At 40.2% G+C, this 16,801-nt stretch overlaps 1 protein-coding gene across 1 annotated transcript in view; it reads right to left on the bottom strand.

Annotated features, from left to right (window-relative positions):
• RP1 (RP1 axonemal microtubule associated) overlaps window positions 1-16,801 on the bottom strand; it is a 186,985-nt gene that overhangs the window by 86,891 nt on the left and 83,293 nt on the right. Inside the window, exons 28-30 of the mRNA XM_049828448.1 lie at window positions 6,636-6,790; window positions 5,921-5,999; window positions 1,053-1,134 (exon numbers count right to left, since the gene is read on the bottom strand). Coding sequence (XP_049684405.1) covers window positions 1,053-1,134; window positions 5,921-5,999; window positions 6,636-6,790 — 316 coding nt within the window. The remainder of the gene's footprint in view (window positions 1-1,052; window positions 1,135-5,920; window positions 6,000-6,635; window positions 6,791-16,801) is intronic.

Raw genomic sequence — 16,801 nt, 5'->3', positions numbered from 1 at the left:
CACACTAAACCAATTAAAAAGTCTAACAGCCAAAAAAGGAAAACCAAACCAAAAACCTGATCATCGGAATAATAGTTCTGAGAGGAGTAAATGGTTCTTAGCTAGTCATTTCCAGGAACCTTGCAAACCAAAACCCTGTTTTCTCATAAACAGGTAGGATTCCTAGAGGAGAGCCTTTTTTACTGAACCCCTAAAGATTTTCAAGACTTTAAGGCACAGTTCCCAAAATAACATGGAAACTATTTCAGCCATGTAACCCAAATTCTGGAAACCACATACTACAGAATATAATTAACTGGATCTAAATTACAATTCAAAGTATTTCTGTCGTATTAAATATACTAATATATAAATAACACTCATAAATCCTTACTTTCATCTCTTGGTTTATTTTATGGGTTTTTTTCTGTTATAGCCATATGATGCAACTCAATGACTGCTAAAATTTCAGGTTGCAGTTGTTTCTGATAATAAGAATATTTGGAAGAATAGGCTGTGTAGTAATTATTAGAACTGAGACAGTCAAGCATTTTCAAATTTTGCCCATGGTAGCAAAATTCTAGACCTAGTAAGACAGACAAGTAGATATTACTAAATGAAAGGAAATACTGTAGCTCTCCTTTAGGAGAAAAGTTAAATGTCTTTCCAAAGTTTTCCAGGATGTATATAACATTTTCAGTGACTGAGAAAGAGAAACTGACCAAAATCAGTGCAGCTAGATCTCTACACATAATACTTCTTAAAAGATTGAGAACTGAAAGCTTTTTTATTTTCATGTGGTCTCTGTATAATTTAGATTAAAAAAAAGATCAATGCATCTTTCCTCCTATGCAACATTTGGGTTTGGGCTTCTTTGCATTAGGCTATGACTCCCTCTTATACCAATACAGCAACTGTGTTCTTTTTCTTCAATGGCAAAATTTTGCATCCCTTGTATGTTGAAAAACTCTGGGGCATTGCTCATACATCTAGGTTGTGTGCTCATGCCTGTTCTGCAATTTTTTCCTTAGGTTACCAGCAGTGTAACTAATTTTTCTCAGTGAATGGCATACCTATTACAAGGAAATACAACCTCCTGAGCTTCCTTTCCTTCTTTATGTTTGATGACAATCTTATCCAGGAACCATCCATTGCCTGTGTTGAAATGACAAAAGTTTATCATGTGAAAAAATGCAATTTTTTTTTTAATAAATTTAAAAGAAAAAGGCCCAGATTATCTTTTTCCAGCAGAAACACAGGTCATATTAAGACAGAGCTCGGCTAAATAGATAAGATATATTAACAGAATGAAAGCTTTATGTATTGGCTTTGTGTGGGAAGGTTTTGGTAGTGGGGGGTTTACAGGGGTGGCTTCTGTAAGAAAATGCTGGAAGTTTCCCCTCTGTTCGAAAGAGAGCCAATACCAGCCGGCTCTAAGATGGACCCGCCACCGGCCAAGGCCGAGCCAATCAGCCATAGTGGTAGTGCCTCTGTGATAACATTTTTAAGAAGGAAAAAAGTTGGGAGAGATGGAAACAGCAGCTGGAGACAGGAGTGAGAACATGTGAGAGAAACAACCCTGCAGACACCAAGGTCAGTGAAGAAGGAGGGGGAGGAGATGCTCCAGGCACCGGAGCGAAGATTCCCCTGCAGCCCGTGGGGAAGACCCTGGTGAGGCAGGCTGTCCCCCTGCAGCCCAGGGAGGTCCACGGTGGAGCAGATCTCCACCTGCAGCCCGGGAAGGACCCCACACCGGAGCAGGTGGGTTCCCGAAGGAGGCTGTGACACCGTGGGAAGCCCACGCTGGAGCAGGCTCCTGGCAGGACCTGCGGATCTGTGGAGAGAGGAGCCCATGGAGCAGGTTTTCTGGCAGGACTTGTGACCCCATGGGGGACCCACGCTGGAGCAGTCTGTGCCTGAAGGACTGCAGCTCGTGGAAAGGACCCACGCTGGAGCAGTTTGTGAAGAACTGCAGCCCATGGGAAGGACCCACATTGGAGAAGTTCATGGAGGACTGTCTCCAGTGGGAGGGACCCCACGCTGGAGCAGCGGAAGAGTGTGATAAGCCCTCCCCCTGAGGAGGATGAAGCGGCAGAAAATAATGTGTGATGAACTGACTGTAAACCCCGTTCCCCATCCCCCTGCGCCGCCGCGGGGGCGTTGGTAGAGAATCCAGGAGTGAAGTTGTGCCCGGGAAGAAGGGAGGGGTGGAGGGAAAATGTTTTGAGATTTGGTTTTATTTCTCATTACCCTACTCTGGTTGATTGGCAATAAATTGAGTTAATTTTCCCCAAGCTGAGTCTGTTTTGCCCATGACAGTAATTGGTGAGTGATCTCTCCTGTCCTTATCTCGACCCACAAGCTCTTGGTTATATTTTCTATATATAATAGAAATGTATTAAATTATGTGGGACCTGAGCATGACACAAATGGTATGGAATAAGGGGTGGAGATTGTATTGGGTCTGGCTGAGATGGAGTTAATACTCCCCATAGCAGCCCTCATAGCGCTGTGCTCTGCATCAGTAGCTAGAAAGGTGTTGATAGCACACCAGTGTTTTGGCTACTGCCGAGCAGTGCTGGCACAGCATCAAGGCTGGCTCTCCAACATTTTTGCCCCCCCCTCAATGGCAGGCTGGGGCAGGGCAAGATCTTGGGAGGGAACATAACCAGGACAGCTGACCGAAACTAACCGAACCGATATTCCATACCCTATGACGTCAGCTCAGATATCAAAGTGAAGTAAAGGGAGACGGAAGGGGGACATTTTGGTCTTCCAGAGCAACCACTACGCGTACTGAAGCCCGGCTTCCCGGGAAGCGGCTTGACATCGCCTGCTGGTGGGAAGTAGAGAATAACATCATTTGTTTTTCCTTGCTTTCGCGTGCGCGACCTTTGCTTTCACTTTATTAAACTGTCCTTATCTTGACCCACGAGCCTTTTGTTATATTTTCTCCCCCCTGTCCAGCTGAGGAGGGGGAGTGATAGAGCGGCTTTGGTGGGCACCTGGCATCCAGCCAGGGTCAACCCACCACACTTTATTATTCTCTGTCTCTCACAAGAGGTACAATGTTAATTCTTTACCTTGCTCTGTTTTAGTTTTAAGAAGGGTGGGGAGTTTTGCCTGGAGGCAAGTATATGCATACGTCTGTGAACTGCCAACACCATTCACATCCCAGCTTACGTCCTCTGGTTCCTTGTGATCAGGCACAAGGACGTTGGGACAAATCTGTTTATGCAGTTAACTGAGATCTGTTTGAAAGCTGGAAATTTTGGTCCCCTGTGAGTGAAGTTGTGATTGCATATATAAAAGCATTAATTAACAAATCATTAAGACTACTGCGCTCATTTGCAAATGGAGTGGAGCTGCAGCCTTGGAGGGCCTTTCTATGTCTAGGTGCCAGTAGCCGGGAAAACTGAGGATCCAAGGATCCAAGGGCAGCGACTGGATAGACTGAGTGTCTAAGGCCAGCTACCGGAGGCCTTAAACATCCATACTGTGTATATATGTATATATTTGCCATTGATGGACTGTCATTCTGATCAGCTGGAGAGGGTAACAGGATAAGGCCATTGGTGCTGTCTGTGTTGATCTGCGTGGCTGTCCATGTGCATACATTTATGTGTTTTATAAACGTGTTTGTGCATTTGCCTCCTGGGAACACATACTCAGCCTTGCTACTAGTTGGACTGGCAGGCATGGAGCTGTGCAGCCTCACTTCTGTTGGGCAACTGAATTCATCTTCTCCCTAACAGCAGTAACCACTGCCACATCCATGCTGATCTCTTAGATCACTTCTGATAACCATCCTAGTAACTGATACAGTTCTTCTGCAAAGCCCTTTTCAAATATCCTGTTCTCACTGCGTCGGCACCACTCACAACTTGTCATATTGCTTACGAGGTTTTGCATGACTCACACCATTATTTATCAGCACATTGTAGCAAAACAGCATGAGGGATGTTTTGGTCAGAAGCAGACAACTGTCCTATTTATTCTCACACTCTGCCTTCTTGGCTACATCTGAGTCTGGAAGTCCCTAGAAGGCAGCAGTCTCTGTCCCGTAAGGAGGGCTTGCCCAGGCAGTGCATGGAGCAGAATGGCATTTCCCCTACAAGACTTCAGGCCCAGGGCACATTAGGACCCTCTGCAAGCTTCTTCTGTCACCCTTCTATACCTCTTTCATCGGAAAGAGCCTACTAGCCTGGCCAAGATTCACCTGCAATCAAGCAGGTCACTTTGAAACAGGCCAAATAAGATGAAAGGAGCTGCTCATGTAAATGTACAGGTATGCATGGAAAGCTTCTATGGAAGAGAAGGTTCTTTCAGCAGATAAGACACATCACCTAGTGACTCACACCTGACCAATCCCAAAACCTTGCTGTCTACGACAAAATTAATTTTCTTCCCTCATTCACAGTGGCTGTGGGAGAAGATCTATGCCCTGCAGTCTAGGAGCCCCAAAGAAAGTATACGTTCCACAATCTTTTCAAGACAGTCTCCAAATCAAGACTAAAGACCTTCAGCCCTATCACTCAGACAAGTGATATGATTAGAAAAAAGGGCAGCCCCACCTCTAAAGGAGCCCTCTTTCCTCCCTCTCAACCCCTAAAAGACTGGGTCTCTAGATGGCATCTCTCCTGACTCATCATCCTTTTCCAGCTCTCAACCCCTCTGGTCACCTCCGTTCAAAAGAGGTCTGTGAGATCTATCTGAGTACAATGAACAATAATCTTAATTACTGAGGCATAAATTTTGTTATAGACAGAATTCAATCCATTGTCCTGTTCAGACAATCCTCCAAAAACACAGATTTTGAACTCCGTTGTCAAAGAACATCTTAAGATAGCTGAGTCTGGTTTTAAATTTCTAATGCTGATCCTGCAAGAAGACTTTTCTGCCTATTAAAGGAGAGCTAAGGGAAGAGAGTATGGCATGGTGTCCTGGGGCATAGCGTGAAGGTAGGCTCCATCACACTGCCTTCTGTGTTATGTCTTGGCCTACTAGGATGTGAAACTCTCAGGTGTACAATCATCCATATTGCTGAAGGCAGCAAACTCTAGAGAACTACAAAGATACAAGACTCAAGTTTACACCCCATACCAAGGCTGCACTAATAAGGCTACTTCTGTAACAGTCACAAGTCTGCTCAGAGCCTTAGACAGTACAGTCAGCAAGATGGGTGTTGCTTGAGGCCATTTCAGAACAGATAAGGGTAAAACTGCTGTTATAATCTGGTATCAGTGTGGCGCTGAACTGTTTTAAAAATCCTTCTTTTCACTTAGCTTCTTCTTAGCTACTAATCTGCAAACATACTTGCTGTATTTACATCCTCAGAGCTTTTAAATGCTAGCTTTCTCTTAATTTATTTCATTCCAGAGATGCACACCTCAAGAAAAGATTTTGTCTCATCACAAAATTCTTTCTTCTGAAAAACCTACAGGCTGAAAGCAATGTCACTCACTGGAGCAGCTCCACATTGACTTGCACAGATTAAATAAATAACCAAATCTACCATTGCCCAAAGCAGCAAGGACATTATGCTATAGCTACTCAAAATTTGTTCGGTAGTAAAGCAGGTGTTGAATATCTTTAATTCTATTCTGGCCAGTCTTCAGTCTTTTTCTAATGAAGGATTGTTTTACCTATGTGAGAAATGCTTTCATGAGTTTTCTATATGCAAATCAATAGTGCTTTCTTATAAATAAACTTGAAAACAAAAAGTGGAATGACAGTATTTGACATTAAACTCATGTCTTTTTTGCTGCCCATTACCACTGTCTTTCACCATCCCATCACAGTGATCATCAGTCTGCGGGAAGACTTTTCATCACTGCAAGACCTTCTGTCACATTTTTTATGAAGGATGCAATATAAATAAAGCACATTGTGTTTAAAAGGGACTTGAAAACAGATTGGTCTCTAGGAAGTTAAATCCTACCTGGACCAGCTCCATCATGGCTAATCAGAACTTTCTCCAAGTCTCCCAGTGAGACAGCCTTTATGCAGAAAATATCCATCTGTGGAACCAAACAAGGAAAACGATAAAGGTCTTGAACACACCTATTGCTTTGACTATAACAGCATAGAATAGCTTATTTTTTCTCTTTTTTGTTCCTGCAGAATGAATATAGGTGTCTTATATTGGTCCTGGCCAGTCAGTGAGGATTTTTTAAAGCTTTCTAAGGTGAATAACACCTTAAAATTACTCCACAGAAACAGCACTTGATTTCTTTGGCATGACACAGGGATCGGTTGCAAATAATTATTTGGTCATCTCTGTATTACATTTTCTAGCCCTATCTGCCTCACCAAGAATGGAAAATATACTTGGGAATAAGGATTTAGAACTTGATTGTAAAATTTAAAGTGATTTGTTCAGGAGAACAAAAATGTTACCATTTTACCTGTATGTGCAATATAAATAACCAAGAGTACTCAAATTTTACTATCCAATGCTCTCAGTAAGTGACTGATCCAGCAGATAAAAATTATTCCTATGATGTAATTCTCTAATTTTGAATAAAGAAAATAAGTGAGAAAATGTAAACTGCTTGAATAAAGCTTATAAATAAGAAGATATTTATACTTGAAGAAACAGTTTGGTAGCCATAATTTGCTCTTATTGATCAGAAATAGCATCATTTTTACTTCACCTGTCCATGTCGAAATTTTATGTTGTTATTCTTAGATCTATGGAGCTTCCTTTTGCCAGCATCTCCTCTTGTCCCAATGAGGTTGATATAAACATTAGAATCTGTTTCAGCACCAGGTTTAGCACCCGTGTATACATGGACCTCATACACCAACACTAGAAGAAGAAAAACCTTGAGATTACCCTTGTCGTTTGCACATGATTCAAAAGCTTTCCCATCAAAATTTTGCCAGAAGACTGTACTGACTTCCAAGTTTGGAAGTAGCAACAGCTATCCATACATTTGTCACTGCCAGCTTCAGATCTTGTCATTCTCTGCACAAAACTATAGAAATACCAAGCTTAGAAAAACACATTATGCTGAGTATAGCTGTGCATTGCTCAGCAAAGCAGCCCATCAAGCAAGTGTTCCCTAGTGCTCCATTTTTTTCTCTCACTCCCTGTTGACTATTCATGATTTCAAGACCTAATTTGCAAAGTCTTTCTTGGCAAGTTATCTGGAGACCACCTAACCTGCCTAGTCACGGTCTCAAACAATAGCTATATTTCACTGATACCAAGGCATTTTCAACCTCCAGATTTGTGCAAACCAGAATTTTCTGGGTGGTTAACCTTCATTTCATCTTAAAAGGAGAATAGCAATCATGAATCCTAGGGCTTTTAGATTTTCACCTCACATACAAAGGTGGGCAAGCAGATGAATGGGCTCCCTCATCTGTAAAAAGCAGACACTCAACTTGCTTTTGAGGCTTTCAACCTTTATCACTAGTGGATGTTAACACTTTTCAAAACAGCTCTCAGTTAAAATATATTTGCAACTTTTTAATGCCTCTCCTTCTAGTCTAAACCAAAGTCCTACACACAAAAAATATACGCTTATCTTCAAAGAATTCTGGAATATAATGCAGAGTTACAGTATTAACATATTTTGCACCATGCTAATATTATTTTTATACTTATCTAGATATGCAAACTTCTTTTAAAAAAATTATTTGTAGTAATCACTTACTACTGTATTTAATTTCAGTTTTTCTTATTAAAACTTTTTTAAAAAAATTTCCTGTTTACATCTTAATGGCAATTTTTCCATGCAGTGTTTTTCTATTCTAATCACAGCTGGCCATTTCTGCTGCCATGTAGTGGATCACAGAGGAGATTACTGTTTCACTAATGGGTAATTTTAATAGTTCTTGGGAGTGAAGAAAGGTAGTAGAAGCCCTAACAAACACAATTAAACACTACTTTTAAGAAGGAACTAAGATGAAAACAGAAAATGATAACAAAATGCTGGAAACTGGACAATATTCTACAAAAACTAACTAAAATACTACTATTCTTAAACCACCAAATAATTAGTAGAATCTGACATTTCCATAAATTTTTAATTCACTGGACCCCAAGGCAGATTATAAAACTCAAACATCAAGTCATCCACCATCATTGAAGAATAGCTATTTCTGATTCCCAGTGGAGAAGCTAAACAAGTAGTAAAATAATACTGCCAATACTTAAGGGAAAAAAATAGAACCACAGATATTAAAAGATAGGAAAGAAATGTTGATGGATAGACTGTATGCTTAACCAAATTAGGATTTTTTTTTTTCATCTGTATAAAATTATCCTAAAATGGCAACTCCAACTCTTTATCACTATTACGACTGTGAGTCAAAATAGGAGTGGTGCCCCTTGATCAGTTTTATTATTTTCTGTAACTCCAAGCATTCATTGAGCTCTCACACCCATGCATCAGTGTACCAACACAGCCCGTGACATAGAGTTGATCTCAATAATACACACACACCCCCCTTCAAAAATTTGGCAGAGCCTTGAAACCTAGTTTCAAGGTTTTTAACATAAAAACGTCATGTTAAAACAAATGGTAGTTATGAATGGCAAGTAACAAAGATAAATGGACCTGATAATTAGCATAATTGAGCAATATATCCAAATGACATTTTATATCATAACTCTTAGTATAATCATAACTGTGTGCAGATTAGCAGCAGGAGAATATAAAACAAACAAGAAACTGTCCAAAGGACAGATGATAAGGAGTGACAGCCAACTATGAAAGGAAACATGCAACAACGCAAAGAGTCACGCTGATCATGAAGGGGCAAAATGAAGGAGAGGGGGCATATTTCCAAAAGGCAAGCTAACTATTATATAAATCTGTGACCAGCCATTTGAATAGTAGGGCTGAACCACTCATGGAGCAAGATGCTGCAGATTAGTAAAAGCAGAGACATATCGACATGAAGTCTCCCCCATGCTTTTACATTCTTACTTATATTCTCAGTTTTGAAAAAGCAAAACATCTGTGGGAGCTAAGGAAAGGATATAGACTGTTTATGTTATGACTGGTATTGGTATCTGTATTACTTACACCTACAAGTACTTTCCATGATCAAAACTGCAACATCTAAGTTACTATAAGCACAATTTTAAAGCATATTCAAGGCTTTTTTTAAGAAGCCCTTTAACAATAAATGATTACGAGAAGAAAACACCAACAAGCTCTTTTATTTCTGGAGGGACACCAAACCAAATGGATTAAGTACAGGACACACCAGAACAGAATAAGAGACAATTATAACACAACACAAAGATATTAACAGATAAATAAATTACAGTTGCTTTTGTAGCACTGTGCATCTCTGTGGTAACTAGAGAGATGATAATGATCTAATCAAATACAGCTTTCTATTGCTACAAGCCTAAATAAATCGGTCTGAATTAGAAAACATGCACATGTTGAAATGTAAAGAACTGCAAAATATTTTCCATAGCTCCTTGTGTCTATACATCTCTCACCATCTGGAAAACAGTAGGTCTGTCATTTATTTAGGCTACACAATCTGCATTATTTATAAAGGAACCTTCTTAACAAAAAGACCAGTTTGTGCTTTAAATTTTTGTACAAATTAACAATACGGGCTGCTGTATTAGGATAGTAAATGGAATGTTCATTTCCCTTAACCTGAGTATATGTTACAATGCATTTTATAGGAAATACACAAAAAGATTAAGCAACAAAAATATGCTCCAAAACACACTGTATATGCCTACTTAGAACATGTCTCTATGGAGAAGTGCTTGGACATTCATATAAACATCCACTAAATAGACTGTGAAGGTTAAGGCTTTTCTGTACAAAAGGAAACCTAGGCACAGACCAGCTTGAGTGGATGCAATTTTTTCAAAGTTTGTCAAGCAGTTCCTCTAGACTGCAGAAGAGTTACAAAAGGTGCTAGTGTTAATGGCTCCTGAGCTACAGATTGCTTAAATGTAAGAACAAGAAGGATGATGCCACTCTGTAACAGGCAAGACAAGGTGCACCAGTAGTTTGACGAGCACGGGGGCAGATACAGCCAAATCTGGAGAGCAAACCTACCACTCGAATGTATTGCTGAGACAGCAAGACTCACCCTATGTGAAATTTGCCTGTTTGTAGCTTTCTGTATATTGTACACAAAACACAGAGGGTTTTGTGTAGACTGTAGAAAATATGTTCAGCCTCTGGGAGGGTGGTTTAATTTCCTTTGAGAAACTGACCTACTCTAAGCCCCCCACTGCTGCCACATCTGAAATGGAGACCTGCTTCATTGCAGTAAGAAAAAGCCATCCCAAAACTCTGAGAATTAGAACTCCATGGCCCAATCCTCTATTCTGTAGCAGTAATTTCATTTTACTATATGCTGACTTAGTGAAACTACACCAGCTGAAAACAGGGGTGACAAAGCAGAGACGTAGGCCCATAGGCAAAAAAAAGGAAAGAAAAAGCTGAAAATTATATCATAAAACCAACCACTCAACAGAAGTTGGGAAATACCATTTCAGCATTATGAGGGACCTGTTAGACTCACGTCTAGGCATCTGTCTAATGTGGGGCACATCAAAGTAACAGAAGAAATGCCTTGAAAAACACAATAACTTTGATAAAGGATATAAGAGGATTAATTAATACAGAATAGCAGGAAAAAATCTCAGCTAGCACTCACTAAAAAAGAAAATGACCTTTCAGAAAGTAAGTGATTGAAATCTTCAAACTGCTAACAGGGTAACTTTAGATAAGCTCTATAACCAAACAGAAAACTCTGTGACATGAACGCATGGATGGAACTGTTGAAAAAAAGGGAGGTAAAATGTTTTCAGGCAGAGCTGGGGAGCTTCTCAAAGGCTCCATGAGAGACAGACATTAAAGCAGCATAATAACTATGATAAAAAATGACATCTCAAAATATATCAAAAATACTATAGGAGTCACTGAGCAGTCAAGTGTACAAGTAGCAAATTTATACTTGCTCAGTCCATAAAAATGCTACTACTGCTACCACTTGAGATGTTATCATGAGGCTTCAGGTGGTTTTTTAAGTCCCACCTCCAGCTTCTGGCATCTATTGATAACATGAGAACATGAATCACCTGAAAATAAAGGGGAGAGAGAAAGGAAGTTTTGTTTCTATGGTTGTGAAGAAAAGGTAACCTAAGGGCATACTAAGGGCAACAGAATGCAAGTTAGAGAACCCTTTTTCCAGACTTCTTATTGTGGGCACCTGAATCAGAGTTTCCAATATAGAAGGTTGGTATATTCCTGATCAGTCACCAATGCTAAGAGTTAGTTTGGCCCCAATCTGCAATCACAGTATATAATTCTCATTTCCTTCTAAAGAAGTAAGCTACAGAATTCTGTTACTTATGACATTTTCCTTTGGAAAATATAAACGGTAAGCAAGCATCGCAGGTTGCCTTGCATTAAAGACTAAATTAATATTTTGATATGTTTTGGGAGAAGAAGAAAATAATCCTAATAGAATTAAAGAAAAAATTATTGGTAAGAATAAGATAATGAAAGTTTTCACTGCAGAAATATTGGTCTTTTTCTGCCGACTTAGTATAAGCTACTGTCCTATTGTCAGTTCTTTTCAAAGTAATTCTGCTAAAAGAAAAGTACAGTCATTATTTTAGAATTCTAGTTAAGAGCAGATGAATTCAAGATAAATATCACTTATTACTCAAAGTACATTAGGTAAGCTTCCTCTGCATTACAGCTGTCTGAGCCTAACGACACTGGTGTGCCTACCACAGCACATTAGTTTGAATCAAGAAACTGACTCCCTGGTTGGCCCTCCTTAATTCTTTCCAGTTTGCAGCATGGAGTCGTTTTAGAGTAAAAATTAGATTCTTTTTGGATGAAATTAAACCAGAGGATATGTTCCAGGAACACAGTGATAACAATCTTGCCACAAGTTGGCAGTCAGTTTGTGGGAAAAGACCAGAACAAGCCCAGAGTAACTTTCCCCCTAAACACACATGATGAGGACATTGGACCCTTAGCTTATTGGATTTTTAGCACCAACCCCCTCATTGCGCAAATCCACTCCCATCAGGCTGCTAGTGTAAACAGGCAAAATGGCCAAAGAACACAAAACCTAGAGAGATGGTAAATGATACACAACATTAAAATTGTCAAACTGTTTCTATTGGGTCCTCCCTTAATGATGGCAATCCAAGATATTAGAACAGTATTACACAGTACTGCTCCAGGTTCTGCCTTTCTTCCATATGACATGCCCACTTGAATGAAATAGTCATTTTTGGCTTGATTTATTAAACAGCAAGGTTGAATCTCTGTCACGTGGGTTTATCACTTAGTATTTACTACCCGGGTTGCAGAAAAAATGTTTGGCATTTTGCCACGATGGAAGGGTAGAGATACAGATTGGTGCAGCATTAAGGCTAAAAGAGAACAGTTTCTTAATGGCTGATAGTGGTTGAGAGGGACTATCTTCCTCAGAAGTGGTGCATAGATTATTTGAGAAGACATAAATAAAAAATGAGTATCAGGTGAAGACATTTCAATTAGAATTACAGTTCTCAGGCTTTCTAATTTCCACTATTGCTATTTGGAGCAATATTCTAAAAAATATACAGGGAATATTCTTCATAATGTATAAGAAAATTGTTAGCTTTGAAAAAACACACTTACTAATCAATTTTACAACAGGAAAGGGAAGTCTGACTTTTTAGCTACGTAGTTGGTGCCTCTTGAGTGATTAAACAGGGATACAAATTTTGTAGAGATAGTGCTTGAGTCATTACTATTTGCTTTGGTCATCTTTTGCACTATTTCAGTCAGTGGGCACATTCTAACCTTTCTCTATTTGCCTGCACATTTCTCCAAGTGGAAATGAAACCTAAATCTTTTGAGCTGGAATTTTTCCTGCCTCAGCCTCAATATTTGTCTTTTATCTCAATTCAGTACAGTTATTCCTTTGATTATGTGAACAACAACAGGGCAGAATTCCCCATTTATATTCTCATTTGAAGTTTATGTTCACATAAACAGAACAGTAAGAAAATTCAACACTTCTTGTACCATACACCCCTTTAGATCAAAACTTCAGCCATATCTGAAGACAATCCATGTTACGATGTGCGATAAAGGTCTTCTGCACACTCACAAAGGAGCACAGGCAGATATTGGCAGTCCAACTGACACCCTGCTCTGGCTTCTCCCAGGCCCATCACAGGAGCCATCAGCCCATCTCCACAAGCACAGGGGCAGGTGGGAACCCATATCAAGGACTCGGAGGAAGGGACACCCTCTCCCAGCCCTGCAGAACTGTCCCAGGAGAGTCTCAGTCCCAGTGTCCAGGCATGAAACCCATCACAATGTGTCAATTCTGGAGTATCTTTCGGAGTGCTGGGTTTTTCTGCCTAGGGGTGTGGAACGCAATATGGGACAGAGGGGAAGAGCATTTTGGGATTGCACAGGACTTATTATGGGGCATTTAGGGGAGAAACCAAAGGCAGGGAAAGAGATGGATCTAGGTGATTTGGGGAGGAACAAGTGTGGGAAAATAGAGAGATCAGGGGATCAAAAGGGCTGGTTAGTATGGTTGGCTGTGTCCTGCACCTGATCGGTGCAGTCTGTCCCACCTTCATATTAATTTGCTTTCTAACTCTTTTACTGCGTGAAGGGCTCTCTGTTCTCTGTGTACGTCTGCATGTGTGGGTATGGGGTCTGAGTGCCAGCAACTGGACCGGGACCCAGCTGGGGTCCTGCATCACAGCGACTGGAGAGACTGGAGGGAGTGAAATTAAGTGTCAGCAAGTGGAGTGGGACCAGGGGTCAGAGACCCATGTCTCTAAGTGCAAGACCACATGAGCAGCTGACTTTTGGAGGGACCACGGGAGTCCCAGCAGCTGCCAGAGATGCCATGGGGTAAGGGTGTCTCTATGGGTGAGACCTGCTGGAGTGTATGTGAGTCTCTAAGGGCGAGACAGCTCAGTGTGTGCATGTGTGTGTGTGTGTGAGGTGGTCTGTACCAGCAGCTGGAGCGGGGCTGCAGCCTCGGGGGCTCATATGTCCAGCTGCCATCAACTGGGGACACTGGCATCCAGGGTCAGCTGCTGAGCAGACAGAGTGTGTGAGCCTAGCTGCCGGAAGCATGCGCCTTGTACATATGCATAGACGTATATATTCCCTCCTATTGTGGACATCCACGCTGCTCAGCCAAAGAGGGGAGCGGGATGAGCCTGCTGGTGCTGTCTGTGTGTGGGCGACTGCTCTGTGTGCTTGGGTTACCTGTGCTGCTGGCCATGTATATACATGTATATAGATGTGGTATATAGATGTGGTCTCCCTGAGTGTGCTGCCTGGGAACACGTGCTCGGCCTCGCCACTGGTTGGACCTGGGGCCATGCAGCTGCAGCAGCTTCACTACATTGAGCTGCCAGATCTGGTCTGATTCCCCTAACACTCCTGTGTTGTCACGATGTTATAAAGCTGAGTCAAAAGCATTCAGAATAAAGTTTCTATGTTATTTGCATTGAATGACACTTAAGATTTACCCAGTTCAGGACGTGATCGCTAATTTCCAATACCTATCACTTAGAAAATACTTAAACAATTTTTCTTTGATTTTGTGCATCACAACGTAACTAGGGGATGAAACTATATCAGAACAGCAACAAATAAACAATCCAATACTTATAAAGTTTGGTAAACTAAAAATATCTGGAACCGCCAGAAAAAAAGTGGGACTGGGTGGAAGAATCACAGAAAAAACCAGGTTGGAGCAGACCTCCAGGGATCATTTGGTTCAACAGCATGCTCAATTCAGGGACAACTTCAAAGACAGATGGGGTGAAGTTTTTTAAATCTCCAGGGCTGGAAAAGCAAAAGAGAAGATGGAATATGAAGAGAAAAAGAAGCCACGGACCTAGAAGCCTTGGCAATGGGGAAAAAAAATAAGAAAAGAAGGGAAGACAAAGGCAAACATACATTGGAGGCATAAGAAACCTGAGTTACACATGGAAGTTGAGACTGGTATGGTGGAGATACTGAGAAAGAAATGGAAGCATCACTTGAATAGGAGAACAGATTAGTGTCAGTTTTTGAATTGGCTGAGGGACAGCCAGAAAAAGTAAGGGGATTCACCAAGGTGAGAAATTTGGATGAAAAAAAAGCAATTTCAGAGAGGAAGGTAAAGAAAAGCTGACAGAATCAGGAAATAACTTAGGACGTTAAGAAATGAAGCTAGAAAAAGGAAAGACAAGGAATCAAAAATCAGCTCCAAGGTTTTGGGTCCATATTGAGTACATAGTAGAGTTTGGCTGGAGAAAGGGAGAAAAAAGGATAAGGAAAAAATTACCCTTTCTTCTAAGAAAGAAGTTGAGTAATAAAGTAAGTGTTAAAGAGCAGCGATAAAAAAACCAATGTGTCCTGAGATTAGTTTATATGTGTTCATTTTGTTTAAAGTTTCCAGCACATCACTTTTATAGTTAAGCAAATTTAGTAGCACTAGAAGATACCAGATTGAATTAAGAGTACAGGATACAAATTACTAAATCATATCAGAGATTATCATTAAGTAATAAGTAGTACCTCATTTGTTCTGCTGGAGAAAGTGACTTGATGTAGTTTGTCCAGTATTTGTAAGAAATTAGCTTTTAAATGGGAAATGCAAATGGATAGTGTTTAATTTGCTTGTTCTTGAGAAACTAAATAGGAAATCCTTGGGAGGCCTTGCTGAGTTTATATTGATGTTCAATTTAAATGTGCCTAAAATCAATAATTAATTTATAAAACTTACAATTTTGGGAAATTTCCAAATTCTTTCTAATGTATCTTTTCTTACAAACTTTGAGACACATATTTTAATAATGTTCCTGCAAAGGCAAGGAAAGGTGCAGTAATGTAATGATTAAAAAGTAAATAAATGTACTGTTTTAAACATATTCCCAGCCTTTGATAGAACTGACTTGATTTTTCACATACAAGTATGTAAATGGAGTGCACCTACCAGAATATTAGTACTTTTCTATGAATGAGTATTTCAGACTGCATAGTGCAGATTTGAGTTATTGATGTTGAATTAATTGTTCATACAACTAATTGGCTTCTGCACTATTTTTCTGTTGCACCAGTATACCGTATTTACGTCACTGTAAGAGGTGGCATATGGTAGTGTGGTATACGTTAATGATTATAGGGCCTGGTTGATCCTGCTCAGTCCCAAGTTTTGAAATCTCTTGTTGAAGTCACTAAATACTCTGCAGAATAATTAACAACAACAACAACAACAACAACAACAACAACAACAACAAAAGAGAAGAGGAGAGGGCAAATGTGAGCTGGCACGTGGGTTTCTCAGCATTTTCTGGCCTCTGTAACAGAGATCAGTAGTCCCCTTTGGCCTTAAAACCCATGGAAAACATTCACACATCACTAGTCTTGATGCTTTTTCAGAGAATTATATTCTTTTCATCTGAGGTTTTCCACTTGTTTGATATTTTCTTCTGAAATTATTTGATTGTCACTAAATGCATGATGACCCTTTTTTATGTTGAATCACTGATTCCTTGCAACATTCACTGCTTCAGTTTGAATACAGTTTCCCTGAATGATAGCACCTATCTGTGTAAGACTGTGAGACAGTATTGTCTATCAGCTGCATGATTGTCATTCTGTTGATGTAAAGAGAATTCTATTAAAAAATCCCATCGTGCTAAATGATTACACTGGCTCCTTATTCCTTTGTAGAGGCCCAGGAATTTTTAAATAATAACTTTATATGATGGGCTATTTCCCACTTCCCTTGAAGAGAACAAAGTGTGTCAAAGCTGTGGTAAACTCTGAAGTACCAAAGTGCCACCCTG

The sequence above is a fragment of the Accipiter gentilis genome, chromosome 2, assembly GCF_929443795.1.
Source record: "Accipiter gentilis chromosome 2, bAccGen1.1, whole genome shotgun sequence".
Lineage (NCBI taxonomy): Eukaryota > Metazoa > Chordata > Aves > Accipitriformes > Accipitridae > Astur > Astur gentilis.
The sequence above is the reverse complement of the archived record's forward strand: the minus strand, read 5'-3'. Positions and strand labels throughout refer to the sequence as shown.